Raw genomic sequence first — 15594 nt, forward strand, 5'->3', positions numbered from 1 at the left:
TGATGAATTCTCACACCAAGGTAAACTACTTTAATTACTACAGAGCATTATACATTAAGGGCATCCTACATGCTGCAGCAGGTCTCACATAGGGCCTGAAGAAATATGATCACATCAACCCAATCCTAATAGAGCCACTTTGGCTCCCCTTGTCGGCCCCTCCCAATCTTCAAAACCAGCTATATTATTTACAAAGCAGCAAGCCATTTCCATCCCTGCAATCTGGAACAAAAGTAAGTGCAGAGTAAGTGCTCTAAAAGAGTGATGGTACAATGCCCCTTTTTAGAGTTCCTCTGGTCCAAGCGGTAGCGTGAGGCTTGGCTTGCAAGAAATGGGGTTTCGTGTCTTTGTGGTCACTAAGATTAGAAGCCTCCCAGATACACAAAAGGTACAGCAGGACTTTCAGGGAAAATTGATAGAACAAGGTGTATGGTACAAACGGCTATAGACCAAGTAGATATTTTAATTAAACAATGCAGTTTATTTCATGGCTTATTACATTTGCCGGATATGAATGGTTATTATATGAAGAACATAGGGGTCTTTGAAGGGTACCATACCTGCCAACTTTTCTGGGCACTTAAATACAGACCCCTCTTGGGCACTGTGGCTTTTTGTTGACCCAGAAGAGAGATAAGCATGTTGCAATATGGTTAAAAGCACAAAAATAACACTGCATACGTGTCTAACAAATATAACATACTCATGTATAATATTAATCTGAAATAAATACTTACTGGGCTTGAAAGTAATGGCAGTCCAGTCCGAGGATGGAATGCATTGGTTGAAGTTCCATCCAACGAATGAAATTCATGTTTCTTCCAAAAAGATGAATGTTTAAGTGGCATCCTTTTCTAAATATAGAAACAGTTGTCTAAGTTATATTACAGAATATTTCAGCTTTCCCACTCTAGGTGTAATAAAGTACTTATCCTTTGCTTTTTACACTGATTAGGATTTGTTGTTCATAAAACGCTTCAGGACTCTTGGTGGGCTGATAAAGCATATCAATATTGTAAAGAGATAAAACAGTGAAACGAGGAAGGACTGGGTTGCATACGGTGCATGTGATGGTAACTAGCTGTAAATTTTAGATGGCTCAGAATCTAAGGAGAGTGGAGAATGTGGTTCTGTCAGGTACAAAGTTGATTCCTAGTATACTGAATAATAACCAATAAAACAACAATACTCAAATGTTTTAGCAATAATCAATAAAACAAAAAGACCAAATGAGTCACAAAACAAAAATCACACCAAAAATCAAACAAGGTTTGCATTAAAGGATAAATCCATATTTTATGGTGTCGAGTTGACATTAGAAGGCTGTCAAAGTTCATGAGCATACAATTTGTTCCAATGGTGCAAGTGATATGGTGCAAAAAGTGTGCAAAAAAGTGCTAAATGTGAACAAGATATATACAGTGCTGCAAGAATTGTTGAGTCATTCAGAGGACAGACATCCCTGGGTACATGAAGCTGCACTCCGCTTGGGATTTTAAATTTCCATTTCGCGTGGGGTGGCGAGAGTAGGGTCAGGATTATCACAGGATTCTCTGTCATCACGCTGCACGGACCTCTGACCTCTTCGGACCCGGACTCAGCCTACTGAGAGCCGCAACGCCTCGCCGGACCCACTGCGCGGGTCCCGCTTCGCGGCTTCCAGCGGCTGCCTATTGCAAGGGGTAACACCTGGTGATTTCAAGACCGGCAGGGCTGCGAGGGTAGAGCGGAGGACTCCACGGACCAGGAGTCCCCGCGCGCCCGACTACAGCTGGGCTCCTCTCCCTGCCGGCCACGCCCCCATCACCGCAAGCCTTAAGGCGCTGGAAAACCTATCTCTGGTGGATTCTCTGTCATCACACTGCACGGACCTCTGACCTCTTCGGACCCGGACTCAGCCTACTGAGAGCCGCCACTCCTCGCCGGACCCGCTGCGCGGGTCCCGCTTCGCGGCTTCCAGCGGCTGCCTATTGCAAGGGGTAACACCTGGTGAATTCAAGACCGGCAGGGCTGCGAGGGTAGAGCGGAGGGCTGCGAGGGTAGAGCGGAGGACTCCACGGACCAGGAGTCCCCGCGCGCCAGACTACAGCTGGGCTCCTCTCCCTGCCGGCCACGCCCCCATCACTGCAAGCCTTAAGGCGCTGGAAAACCTATCTCTGGTGGATTCTCTGTCATCACGCTGCACGGACCTCTGACCTCTTCGGACCCGGACTCAGCCTACTGAGAGCCGCCACGCCTCGCCGGACCCGCTGCGCGGGTCCCGCTTCGCAACTTCCAGCGGCTGCCTATTGCAAGGGGTAACACCTGGTGAATTCAAGACCGGCAGGGCTGCGAGGGTAGAGCGGAGGACTCCACGGACCAGGAGTCCCCGCGCGCCCGACTACAGCTGGGCTCCTCTCCCTGCCGGCCACGCCCCCTCGGTGTACTCTGCAAACCCATAAAGAGGAAGTAATAGCCCCGCTGCGCGGGAGCGTGCGGGAGGGCGCCGGGAGAAGCCCGGGACAAGGGCGGGACCGTCTGTGGCCGTCCGGGGCCGAAGGAGGCCGGGCCGGGCCCATTCCCTTGATCCCAGTCCCCAAAACGAGCAAGGCAATGCCCTCGCCATCATCACGAGAAACTACATCTAGGGATGGGGCCTCCAGTACAGGGACTTTGGACAATTATTTTAAATCTGCAAAGGGTGATGTGGGAAAGGAAAGCTCATTAGAGAAACGTAGGGCGGAGCGCAGGCGCTCCATTGAATCCATGAAAAACAGACCATTGAGTGACATTATCCCTTACCCCAGTTCCCAAGAGGAAGGCACGCCCCCCAGCAGCTTAAATAACCCGACACTCGAGGACTTTCCCCTTCTACTAAGGGAAATTTCCTCTACCCCAGGGAGAGTGCCCGGAAAAAACGCAGAGCTAGCCCCCCAAGAGTCCTCTCTTACTCCTGTCAACCTGGTAACCCAAACTCCCCCTATGCAAATAGTGAAGAAGAGTAAGCCAAAAATAATGTAGTGGTGGAGGTGCATAGACCGCCGCCTAGTAAACGCGCCAGGAAGTCAATTGGGGGACGGGGGAAACCTAAAATATCTCACCTTGACTTTGGCAAGAAACACACTAACATCCTTCCACCGGGGAAGGCCATTGAGACAGTGCCTACCATCCCGCTGCCTAAGCCTCAAAGCCCCACCATAGTTGCTACCACCAAAGAACCAGAGGCTAACACATCGAACATAATCCTTCCACTCACAGCCTCAGGGAGTATCGAATTCTTATTCCGCTCCCTTCTGCAGCCCATTAGTGATAGTCTGAAAAAAGTTGAGATCAGGTTCACTTTATTAGAAACATCCCTTACTACCCTGAACACCCTAGTAAGTAAGCAAACAAAGCTAGTGGGAACTTATTCTTCTGTTGGGGACCCTCCAAAAGTAGGAACTGTAACAAATGTTAATAAAGCCCCCCCCCCAGATTGCGCCATCTGCCCCCCCTTTGCAACCTCTTATGGCCATCCCACTCCAGGCACAGCATTACAACCAAAGTAATAGACCTATACAATCAGTAGACCATGCCCCTCATAGATCTCAAACGGAGACTAATGGAAGAGGCCAAGAAGAGGTTAATGCTCCCCCACACTTTCCAGTCCAGCCAGCCACAAGACCACGGAGGCCAGACCTCCCGCCAGAAGCTAATAGCCTAACGGTGGTTTTAGCAGGTGCCCCCCAACTAAGATCAGGGGAAAATGAAGATTATCAATCCCTAAAGAAAAAGGTCATTAAATGGCTTAATTGGAACCGACCCCTACCATCCCTTTTTAACAACGAGATCATTATGGTGAGAAGGGTCCCTTGGTTAGGGAAGACCAGAAAAACTATAATAGGGGACTGCATTCTGGTAACTTTTAAAGATCCGGGCACTGTTCTGCACATCTGTGGAGGAGTAAATAGATCGCTGGATTCTACCATACAGGCCCTCCCAGTATCTTTCTTCTTCCCCCCCATTCGCAGGCACCAGGTTCCATCGTATGATGATTGGACAATGGTGGAACGCAGACGTAGACACAAGGGCTATGCACAACGCCCGCATTTCCAACCGCCAGACACACCCTATTGCCATTTTAATCGCTTCAACTGTTTGAATGGCTTGGACGGGGTGGACTGACTTACTGTTTACAAGCCAGTGACCTGGGATAATGGCTCCTGCGGACTTTCTGAACCTCCCACCGTGGCCCCTGGCACAACCCCTGGCCCATCGAACGATCCAGTGGCTCTTTACTACGGCATCAGCGAATCTTTTCACCTAACCGCTGATAATGTAGCTGTAGCTGAGGGGACAGCCAAGGTCCTTTTTCTTGCGGCCAATGGTGTGCATAGACTCTCTGAGCCTCCTACATCTCCTGCTGCCCTTGCCCCAGGCCTTGCAACAGAAGTGGGGCCCGGAATCATCTCCCCTATCCCCTATGGCATGGCAACCGCCACCCCCGAACACTTGAAGCTACTTTGCTGGAACATCGCGGGATTGGCCAACAAACTGGATGAGCCGGACTGGGCAAACTACATCGAGACAGGCGACATATGTATGTTCCAAGAAACCTGGGCCAGAGAGGATCACGGACATCAAGGCTATTCATCATTCTCCATCCCAGCAAGGTGGGGAGGCAAAGGCCACCCATCAGGGGGGCTCACGACGTGAGTCGCAGCTCATTTGGGATGCGAGGCCACACGGTGGCCGCTTAATTCTGATGATATCCTTGTGGTCTCACTACTTTGGCCAAACAAAGTTAAACTTCTGCTGGTCAACATCTATTCCAGGCCGATGGGAATGGCGAAGGAATCACCAACCATTGATGAACTTTCGAATTTTTTATCTGAACTGCCGACTGATTCATACTATGTGGTTGGTGGGGACTTCAATTCTCATTTTGAGCCACTCCCCGGCCTTCTGGAAGGGTTCTCATCGGAAGAAGAGGCTAGGTGGGCAGTACCCTTGGTGGAAGCTCCACCCCCGAAAGCCTGGACTCCACTAGCACTCCAAATTACTGCCCTTACTCTAAGGTTCAGACTCAGAGCCTGTAATGGGCGAACGAAATCAGACATTCCCAGTAAAAATACTTACAATAGACGGGGGAGAGAGTCCCACTTGGACTACGTCTTGGTCCAATTAGTGAGGTGGTCAACAATACAGGATTTTAGGGTGATGGAAAGGACCGACAGTGACCACAACGCCCTTGAGCTTGACCTTGTCCACCCAGGCCCCCAAGCTCCAGTGCCTAATGAGGAAGGGAACAACCCCACGCTTCTCCTGGATAACAACAGGAGAAGAATCAGGTGGGAGCACATGGTTACAAAAAAGGATAAACTCCCTCTGCTTTATGCGGAGATTACTCCCATCCTGGAAATCGTGGGGAGCCTTGACATCGAGGCAAACATTAGAGACTCACAGAGCAAACTGTTTGAAGCCCATGAGGAACTTATAAAAGTTGCGGCACCTCATTTCACTTGTAGCTCACGAAAGTCAAGGAAAAGGCGCCAAGGCAAAACACAGTGGTACAATGTAGCATGTAGACGGGCCAAAACAGAACTTCTTGGAGTAATCAAGGAGGGTATAGGAGGGGAACGCCTTAAACAAAGCAGGCAAGCCTATAAGAAGCTTCTTGTCCAGGCTAAAGTAGAATGGGAAGAACTCACTAAGGCCCTAGCGATTCAAGACCAACGCTTGTTCTGGAGGACCGTGAATGGGGGATCAGGGAGTCTATGTTCGGCATTAGAGCCCAAAATATCACCTGGAGTGTGGCAGGCCCATTTCCAGTCCCTATACAGCTCTGAGCCGGGAGAACTGCCTGCTCCTATTGAGGTGGAGTGGCCGGGCTGCCAAGGGGATCCAACAACATTAGGTGAGGTTACTGCTGCTATCTCAGGTCTGGCTTCGGGGAAGGCGCCGGGACTGGATGGGCTACCGGGGGACCTGTTTAAACAGGAGCCCACCGTCTGGGCGCCTTACCTTGCGGCCCTTTTTAACAGTGTTCTCGGTGGGATGGAAATCCCTAGTACTTGGCTGGGGGCTGAGGTGGTCCCTATCTTTAAAAAGGGCTCGACCCTCCTCCCAGTCAACTACAGACAGATTAGTCTGATAGATGTAGCACAGAAGCTGTTCGGCAGGGTTTTGCTGAACAGGCTTCAGGATTGGATGGAGGAGGTGGGCGCCCTTAGTCCCTACCAGGCGGGATTTAGGAAGGGGGTATCCACAGTGGATCAGGTTTTTAGATTGAATCTGATCTACTGGAGGACAGCAAAGTTCGAGGGCGGCAGTTTGTACACAATCTTTGTGGACTTACGGGCCGCCTTCGACTTGGTGCCCAGGGGGAAACTTTGGAGCGTCCTGGCAGAGATGGGTGTGCCCCCAGATATCCTACTGATCTTGCAGAGGCTGCACCACAATAATTATGCCCGTGTGAGGTGTGGGAGGTCGGGGGAATTGACTGACAGATTCCCCGTTGGCAGAGGGGTAAGACAGGGCTGCGTGCTGGCGCCGACCCTGTTTTGCCTCTTCGTCAACGGGGTAATCGCCCATCTCAACGCCACCGACTATACTGACGCCCCCAAACTAAATGGCAGCAGTGTGCCCGCAATTATGTTTGCGGACGACACACTGTTGCTATCTAAAACACCCATGGGCATACAAAGGATACTTGATTCCTTTGTGGCTTTCTGCCTTGATAGAGGGCTAGAAATCAATGCTACAAAAACCAAATTCATGGTTTTGAACCCGAGCCTGAAACAGCGCCCGAATCCACAACTGGGAGCCGTGCGGCTGGAGAGAGTAGCCACCTTTGAATATCTTGGTGTGACCCTCAACGAAACCATGACCTGGGAACCCCATCAGAGTAGGGCAAACCTCAAACTAATACAAACTACTGGGGGTATTTCCCGGATGATGACCGGCTCGTCCTACCGCCCACTGGGGGCTTTAATCCAGATATATAAGGCCCAGGCCAGGGGGGCGATTATGTACGGGGCTGAATTGTGGGGCCATATGCCATGCCGGAACCTGTCACTAACAGAAAATAAGTTCATAAGACAGATAGCCGCACTTCCCCCTAGTACTCCGCTCCTCCCCTTGAGGCTTGACCTAGGGCTACGACCACTTGCTGACGAGATAAGCTTGAGACCCATTGCCTTTTGGCGTAGGCTATGGAGCAGCAATGATTTCGCCGACTATAGGGCGGAACTGGTCGAATTACTGAATCACCCCAAGGCGCTTAGCATTCCCTGGGTCAAAAACATCCAAGCTACCTGCGCGGAACTGGGGCTCCCTGATTTGTGGACTGAGCCGGCAAATGTAGCACCAAGCATCTCCAAGAGGACCCTGGCGAATTTGTATCATGAACACAAAAGGGCAAGGGCCCAAGCTACCCAGACAGAGGGGTCCCTATCATTTGTGTTCCTGCAAAGTAAGGATCTCTATAGATTTGAGAAGGCATTGGACCCTATATATCCCACACTTGCTAGAAAGTTGTTCCTCCAATGGAGATACGGTACATTGCCCTTTCGGTCCTTTACAAGTTCCTGGTCATTGGCCCCCACCACAAAGCACTGTCCTGTCTGTGCTGACAAAGAGGAAGATGACTTGCACGTGATCTTCTGCCCAGCCTACAAGGCAGCTAGAAAATACTGGCTCCTCCCCTTGATAAAGAATTTGGGTGGCAGGGAATATGTACCAATGTATAGGATTTTAAAATCCCATGTTTCCGGCCCAACTGTTTTTGCACTTTCCAAATTCTTTACTAATGTTTGGTACACGCGTAATCGCTTTTTAATAAATGCTGGGTAGGACCTAGAAATGCTGCTCTTTTTAAGATGTCTTTATGTCTGTTCTTTTTAACATATGTACCCAATGTTTTACCTGTTTATGACAGAGTTACATGTGATTTTATTTGTACTGTGTATCTTTTATGACCGAATGGCCGAAATAAAGATTGAAAATGAAATGAAATGAAATTTCTTTTTCCAAGACACCACGAGAACGGAACTCCTGTAGTGGCAAGACCACATTCAGGAATGTAAAGGCAATTTCAGAAGCGCTCAAACTTCATCAGAGAGTCGAGTGCCAGTCTGAGTGTTTGGGGTTTTTGTGTGAAGATGCCTCCACTGGAGAAGTGGTCCGCCAAAGAAAGAGTATGTTGCTTACGCTGCAAGCATCTATTCGTAGCATGTAACGCTGCAGATTTACATGTTATGCATACTCCTGCCATCTTGTGTTGGGTCCGGACTCTGCAAGTTGTTTTTCTGTTTTCCTAGAGGAATTTTTATGGTTGGCATCATGGTTGCATCTCCTCCTCCTCAAGGCATTGCGCATGTTCTATGGTTCCTTTGCTAGAATTTTTTTTAATGAATCATTTTTCTTTGCATTTAACATTCTGAACAGACCAATCTCATCATATAGCACAGGTTCCATTACGTAGCATAATATAGACATAGGTAGCACAGTTAATATGAGTTCACGATTCCTGCAGGGGCTTCCCCAAATTAGTATTATTTGGCGCCTTGTGAAAAAATGCGTAGGGAAACTGTACATGGACCTATCAGGGTAATTCAGGGGTTGTAAATAGCAACATGGGAGAAACGCATTGGGGGGAGGGGGTGTAGCATGGCTTTGAGCGAGTATGTTGGTGACTTGTGTTGGACTAAAGGGTGGCGTACCAGGTTTGGGTAGTGCAAATGCGGGGGAAGGTGCTTCGCACGAGTGGGGTGAAGGTACAAGGATGTATTGTGTAACTGTCATCTCAGCGGGCGGGGAATTGCGCGGGCGGTATTCGGGGTACCAACTGAGCTCCCCGTGAGGGTCTGGGAGACTCCGGGAGCACGTCGTCACCCTCGCTCAGCTGCTGAAAATGCAGAAGACCGGCACATCTCACAATAAGAATAATCCACACCATATATTTATAGCAAAAAAGGTAACTTTTATTTCAGACAGTCAAAAACTGATATCCAATTCTTTGCAATTTGTTATGATCGAAAGAACACCCATTACATTTTCCCCCAAACATTTTCCATAATAAATGTAAACTGCAAAACATTTCCCAACCACTTATCAATCAATGCCCCAAATACTGTACAATCCCAAACATTGCTTTTTCTCCTCATTCTCTTTCCTCACCATGTTTTCTCCTGCCCTCCCCCAGAGGGAAAGGATAAACCCGCTCTAGACTATCCAGACCCCCCACAGAGCGTCTAATACCAATCTAAACCAATAAAGGATAAACTGTAACAACTGTCTTAACGTGACATATATATATATATATTTTTTTAAACAAATAAAGAAAAAGAAACAAAAAGGAAAAAGAGGGAGTGTGGGTGGGACCAACAAACTGCGCCACACGCCTCCCGATGATGTAATTCCCGCCCACCACTTCCTAAGTAGCCTGCCTAAGCCCCGCCCCTTCCCTACCTAACGCCCAATTGCGCTAAGGTGGATTGTTCCACTGTGCGAAACTTCCCAGGGGACACCGGCTCGCGCCACGGTCCCCCTGGGTCCCCAATGGGCCTGCAACGCAGCTGTCGAACCTCCTCATTACGGAGTGAGTCCTAATCTGCTCTGCTCCATCTATGCAGGGCCCCCCTCCAGGCCTCTATCGGCCGGGATACACATGATTGCCAGTGTAGTGTGATGGTGTGCCTTGCGAGTAGTAGCGCGAAGGCAGGAAATGGTGTCTGTAGTTTGTGGTGTTTTCTCCTCTTAAAAATGCCCAGGGAACATGCCTCCCAGGAGGCTATGTATGGGAGCCCGGTAACCTCCCGGAGTGCCTCGTGCACAGCTCGCCAATAATCCTGAAGGGTTGGGCATGACCACAGTATGTGCATGAGCATGGCATCCACATTGCGGCAGTGTGGGCATTTGAACTATGTGCCTGGAAGTCCTGGTGTAGCAGTCTGGGCGTGAGGTATGCTATGTAGTACGATGTACTGTATATTTTTTAAACGTGCATTACGGGAGACCTTCTTCGGGAAGTCGCATGCACGTTCCTACTCCTCTTGGAGGGCCCGCCCAAATTATTCCTTCCATTTATGGCGAAGGGTAAGGAGGGAGGTAGCGGTTAAGTCATGTATGACCTTGTACAGCCGGGTGAAGAGATGGCGTCCCGGCCCCTATGGTCAGGATGGCTTGCAGGACCGGGTGTGTCCCAGGCTACCCTCCAGAAAGATACCACAGAGTCCCACATGTGTGGAGAAGCAGTCGAAGTAGGATCTGTCCCGGCGGGAGGCCTCTCTCCTCTGCTAGTTGGGTAAAAGGTAGAGGATCCTCCTCCGTGAAAAAGTGTCCCAGCGAGAGGAGGGAGTGCACAGTCCAGACCCGTAGATCTTTTGTAGTGTACTAATACCATGAGGAAAGCCAACCAACGGTAGGTCATAAGAGTAGAGAGGAACTGTCCGAGAGAGGCGGTGAATCCTGGAAATACTGCGCCACCGCCACCTGCAGAGGCCAGGTAGTCGTGGGGCAGGAGCCTGGCAGGAGTAGGCGCCTGAGAGCAGGAATGGGCAAGGGGCCAGTTTCCGCAGAAGCTTCATCGAGGTATCTGCCATCTGTCCAAAGAGACAACCACTGCAGCTGTGCTACCAAGTAATACACATCAGAGGATGGTTTTCTGAGAGCCCCTCGATCAGTTGGCATCTGTAGCCTGGATAAAGCAACTCGAGGGCGGCCAGACGCCCAGAAGAGGGAGACAAGAATCAATCCAGCTCCTTAAAAAAGGAGCTGGGGAACCACTAGGAGGTTGGCGAAGTGATAGAGGAGGCATGGTAGGGCCACCATTTTAACCAGGACTATCCTACCCACAGGGACCAAATGCAGGGTGGCCCAGAAATGCATCTAAGTTCGGATGCTCGCCAGCACCCTGCGGAGATTCCCCTAGTACAGGTCGTTAGTGTGATGTAGGTGTGTTCTCAGGTAGGGGGGGCCCGGCTCTCCCAGGGAAGACACGTGGTCCCCATGATTAACTCAAGGAACCGGCTCTGGGTGGAGAGATTATAACACTATTTTTCACAATTGACATGTGGCCCAGCCACGGAGGCAAACTCAGTCAGGGTGTGCGGAATTGGCGAGATATCAGTTGTGATGTCTCGCACAAAAGAGTAGACAGTCGGCATATAAAGATGCTACGCCAGTCCAGTCTGTGAATGGGTTACCCAAATCCAGGCCTTGCCCACAGAGACGTAAGGCAAGCGGCTCCATGGCAAGCGCAAACAGTAAGGCGGATAGCGGACACCTCTGTTGCGCCCCCCTGATGGATTGAGAATGGAGATGAGATGAGGCAGCCCAGGTGTACTCGGGGAAACTGGGCAGGAGTATAACAATTTCGTATAGGCCAGGAGTCTAGGCCCTATTCTCAGTCGGGCCAGTGCAGCAAATAAATAGCGCCAGGATAGGGTATCATACACCTTCTCCAACTCTAGAATAAGGCATGCCGCCCGGGTAAATTTCCAACGCACCTGGTCCTGTATATGAAAGAGCCTGCAAAGATTCTGCGAAGTGCTACGACCCGGGACAAGCCCATTCTGAACTGAATGCACCAGTCTCGGGAAGAGCTGGGTGTTCACGCCAGCCAGCACCTTTCCCAGAACCTTATAGTCAGCTCAAAGTATGGCAATGGGCCTATAAGAGGGAAGTCGTGCGCGGTCTTTGTTGAGCTTCGGACAGAGAACAGGAGGGATACCTGCAGGGAGTGGGAGATTCCCGCAGGAAGTGAGGGCTTCCCGCAGGAAGTGAGTAGGCACCCCCATTGCTACTGCTGCGTCGTACATGGCATCCAGTTTGGGTGACAGGAGGGCCAAGAACATGTGATAGTACTTCAATGGCAGCCCATTAAAGCCACATTTACTGCAGGCCAGGTCACAAATCTCTTGCTTCACATCAAAGGGCTGCATCCAAAGCTGCCTTAGTTGAGGATGGACTCAGGGAAAGGGGGACGGGGCATGGCGCAAGCCAGAAAGCTACCAGGGCGGTTAACACTCAAGTCTGGTGACGTACTATACAACGCTGAGTAAGAATCACCGAAGGCCTGCAGGATGTCTTCTTCTGTATGGAGGATGACACTCTGTTCCAATATAATTTCGGTATTGGGACGAAGTACTGTGTCCTGCCGAGCGAGCCACGCCAGCAGAAGCTGGGCCAATTCTCCTCCTGGTGCATCCTAGCCGCATAGGCGGAGAAATTGTAGTGACACAGGTTTTCTAGTAGGACTGCTTGTGCTACTCAAGCATCTGCCAGCTGTAAGGTTAAGGCGGGATCTGTGCCCGCCGACTTGCTAAGGTCCGTCAGTACGACCTCAGCATTCCCAATATATCGCTCTCTCGAGTGTCCTAGTGATCCCTGCAATCTGGCAGACGCAGACCCCCCGAAGGACCAATTTAAAGGTGTCCCATTCTAGCATTCTGGTGGAAGCTGTGCTGTGATTTTCTGCAAAGTATTGTTTGATGTAATCTTCTTGTTCCCTCCGGAACAAATGATCTTCGAGGCTGTCACGCGGTAGTCTCCAAGCCTGTGTAAGGTCCAAGGGGGGGCGCCCATCAGAGATCCATGATATGCATATCGTGGTTAGAAAGTAACCTGTCTAGACAATCCATGTGCTGGAGTAGGGGGACTGATATCAGAGAAAACGGTCCAGATGTACCAACAAGTCGTATGGGGCTGAGTGAAAGGAGTAGAGCTTGGAGTTGTGGTGATGTCTGCCAGGGACCAGTGCAGAGTACAGGCTCGAAAGCGCTCTGTTTGCACATGCGGAGGAGACCTGGGTGGCGTGGGATGGGAATGATCAAGATTAGTGTTGAGAAGGCAACTAAAGTCCCCTCTCAGGACTAACGATAGTGTCATACAGCTCGCGAGGGTGGCTGAAAGTGTGTCCCAGAAATCTCCTTGGCTTGCTCATTATTCGAAGCATAGATTCTCCCCAGAAGTAGGGGTCGGCCATCCAGTTTACCCTACAAAAAGGTATAGTGCCCCTCCTTATCTACCTCTCTATTAAGCTCCAGAAAGGGGACTCCAGGGAGGGCGGACCCATACCAAAGCCTTTGCGCATAAGCAGAGAATGTTGTGGTGCAGAAGATAGCCCCCACAACACTTTCGCAGGCGATCAAGCTCCTTCGCTGTCAAAAGTCTCAAAGAAAAATTAACTGCACTTTCTGCCGCTTGATATACGAGTAAACTGCATAGTGCTTTGTACCATGTTGCTCTGACCTATCCTATGCTTCCTTGGGGGCAGTGAAAAACTGTGGTCCCATCAAATATTATCCTAAGGCGGGCGGCGAACAGCAGAAGATATTGCATCCCCCGTTGTCAGAGGAGGTGCTTGACCTCCAAGAAGGAGCATCACTCGACTGCCAGAGTGTAATCTGGGGATAAAAGAACTTTGTCCTCTACTTGGAACGGTCCTGCCACTCTGGCCACTCGAAGTATAGCAACAGTGTCCTTGAAATGTAGCAATTTCACCAGCATCGGGCGAGGAGGGGAGCAGGGGACGGACGCTGCGTCAGGATCAGATGCGCCCGCTCCAGGGAGCAGAAGGTGGTGAGTTCAGACCAGGGGTGAACAAGCGAAACTAGGAGTTCAGGTAGGCAAGAGGATCCAACCCCGTGATGCCCTCCGGCAAGACCCAGAGATGAATGTTGCTTCTCTGGGAGCACCCCTCCAGACCCTCCATCCTGTCCTCCAACTGCGCAACCTGGGCTTGAATGTCAGCAATGACAGAGCAGTTCTCCTTGGCGAGTGGCTGCAGACTTGCAAGGGCCTTCTACTCGTCTGTGACTCTGTTGGTCAAATTGCCTCTCATCATGGGAGGGGAGGTCGCCTGGTTGTGTGTAGTCCAGGGGAGAGGATCCCGGAGCTGTTCCCCCAAAGAGGTACAACACCATGGCTTTTCCGATGGGTCCTGGGGAGGGAGCCCAAGTTCAACAGACCACCGTGCGGGAGGCAAGCAGAAGTCTCTCATAAGCAAGACCTCAGGCGAGGCCTGTCTCCTGGGCCAGCCATCCCCAACAGTGCAGTTTCAGAGGAGGAGCCACGTGTCTAGACTGTGGCGCTGGTACACTTTTCAGGACAGATGAGCAGCTGGCATGCGACCGGTCACTCCGACAGATCAGCAGCTTCAGGTGAGTTTGCCGCCAGAAGAGGGAATGCGTTGCTGGGACCAGCGGGGCTGCTCATATCTGGATAGGCCCAACTATCCCCCGGCTGTCCCACGCCTCATGCTGCAGTGGCAGTCCTTCCTTCACTGTGCCCCCTACCAGGGGAACTCGGGTGTGTGACGGGTGCCCCTGCTGCTCCGTCCCAGGGAGGCGCGTGCCACGGTTGTGTTGCTGGAGCGTGTAAGCGCAGTTATGCAGCGAGCAAGGGGCTTCTCACCGTCCTCCAAGCCAGCTCAGTGAGACCGGAGCAAAGCTGTAGGCCATTGGGAGAAAGCCCAGCCCTGCGGGGGACCCTTCTGCCTCAAAGACGGCCCGGTAGTTATAAGAGAAGGCTAGACGATGCGGGGGAGGGGATGGGGGTTTCACTCCACTCACGAAGCCTCTCACCTCAGGTATCCCCCACTGTATTCAGGTGGAGTCATGTCACCAACTTCACTCCTCTCTCCAGGCACAGCTCCTGGGGCTACGGCCTGACACTCCTGTATGGCGCAGCAATTTTGGGCCCAGACGTGGCACTCTGGACCTGGCCCACATGTAGGGACTCGGGGGGGGCTCTCCAGGAAGCCAGGTAACAGGTCAGTGGCCCACCTTCCAAGCCCAGCCATGAGCCACAGGGGCCACCACAAGCATTAAGGCATCAATGGGGGTACTTCCAGCAGGGCACCCTCAGCACCCAGAAAGTCCACGCCCAGCCCCGGCCTTTCGTGCTGCTAACTGGGCCCCTGATGCTGGAACACCTCCACGAGTGGCTGCAAAGCCCAGATAGTTGGCAATGGTAAGACTAGTGAGCAGTGAACTATGGGTTCACGTCCACCATTTTGGATGGCTAAGCCACGCCTCCTTCAGTGGTTCATTTGTAAGAGCAGGTTTCCAGCTTGAAGAATTTTCTGGATTCACATGCTGTGCATTATTACACTATCTAGTGGATGTTTCAGAATTGCAGTATTTCTTTCATTATGTTATTTATTTGTTTACTTATTGTTAGTCGGCAACAACATACCACTATTGGATGTCCTCCTGTGACATCGGCGGGCTTCCTCTGGAAGCTCCCACCTTTGGTCATCATCATCAGATTTGCCCCCCCCCTACTTTTCCTCCTATTCTCATCCTTCCTGGCGGAGAAAGGTGGGTTCGCTAGTGAATCCAGAAAATTCTTCAAGCTGCAAAACCACACCGACAGGTAAGAAACTATTCGTTTTGCAGCATGAATCTTTTCTGGATTCACATGCTATGCATAGACTTTGTAGCGGTTTGCTAGTCTTATGGTGGCTGGGTAGAAGATGAGCTTTGGTTTGTGAACAGATGTAGTAATGACCTTTTGTCCTACTTGTGCTTCTTTATTCATTTGAATGTCAACACAGTAATGTTTTGTGAATGTGTGCACTGAAGGCCATGTTGCAGCCATGCAGATGTCTTGAATTGGAGCATTAGCTAG

General features: G+C 50.8%; 1 protein-coding gene across 2 annotated transcripts in view; it reads right to left on the minus strand.

Moving 5' to 3' along the window:
* The window catches only part of ATOSA (atos homolog A), a 450421-nt gene that overhangs the window by 229721 nt on the left and 205106 nt on the right, over positions 1-15594 (minus strand). For both annotated transcript variants that reach the window (XM_086958313.1, XM_086958312.1), the window contains exon 6: positions 738-854. In XM_086958313.1, coding sequence (XP_086814439.1) covers positions 738-854 — 117 coding nt within the window. The remainder of the gene's footprint in view (positions 1-737; positions 855-15594) is intronic.

Source organism: Lissotriton vulgaris, chromosome 2_1 (genome assembly GCF_964263255.1).
Source record: "Lissotriton vulgaris chromosome 2_1, aLisVul1.2, whole genome shotgun sequence".
Taxonomy (NCBI): Eukaryota; Metazoa; Chordata; class Amphibia; order Caudata; family Salamandridae; genus Lissotriton; species Lissotriton vulgaris.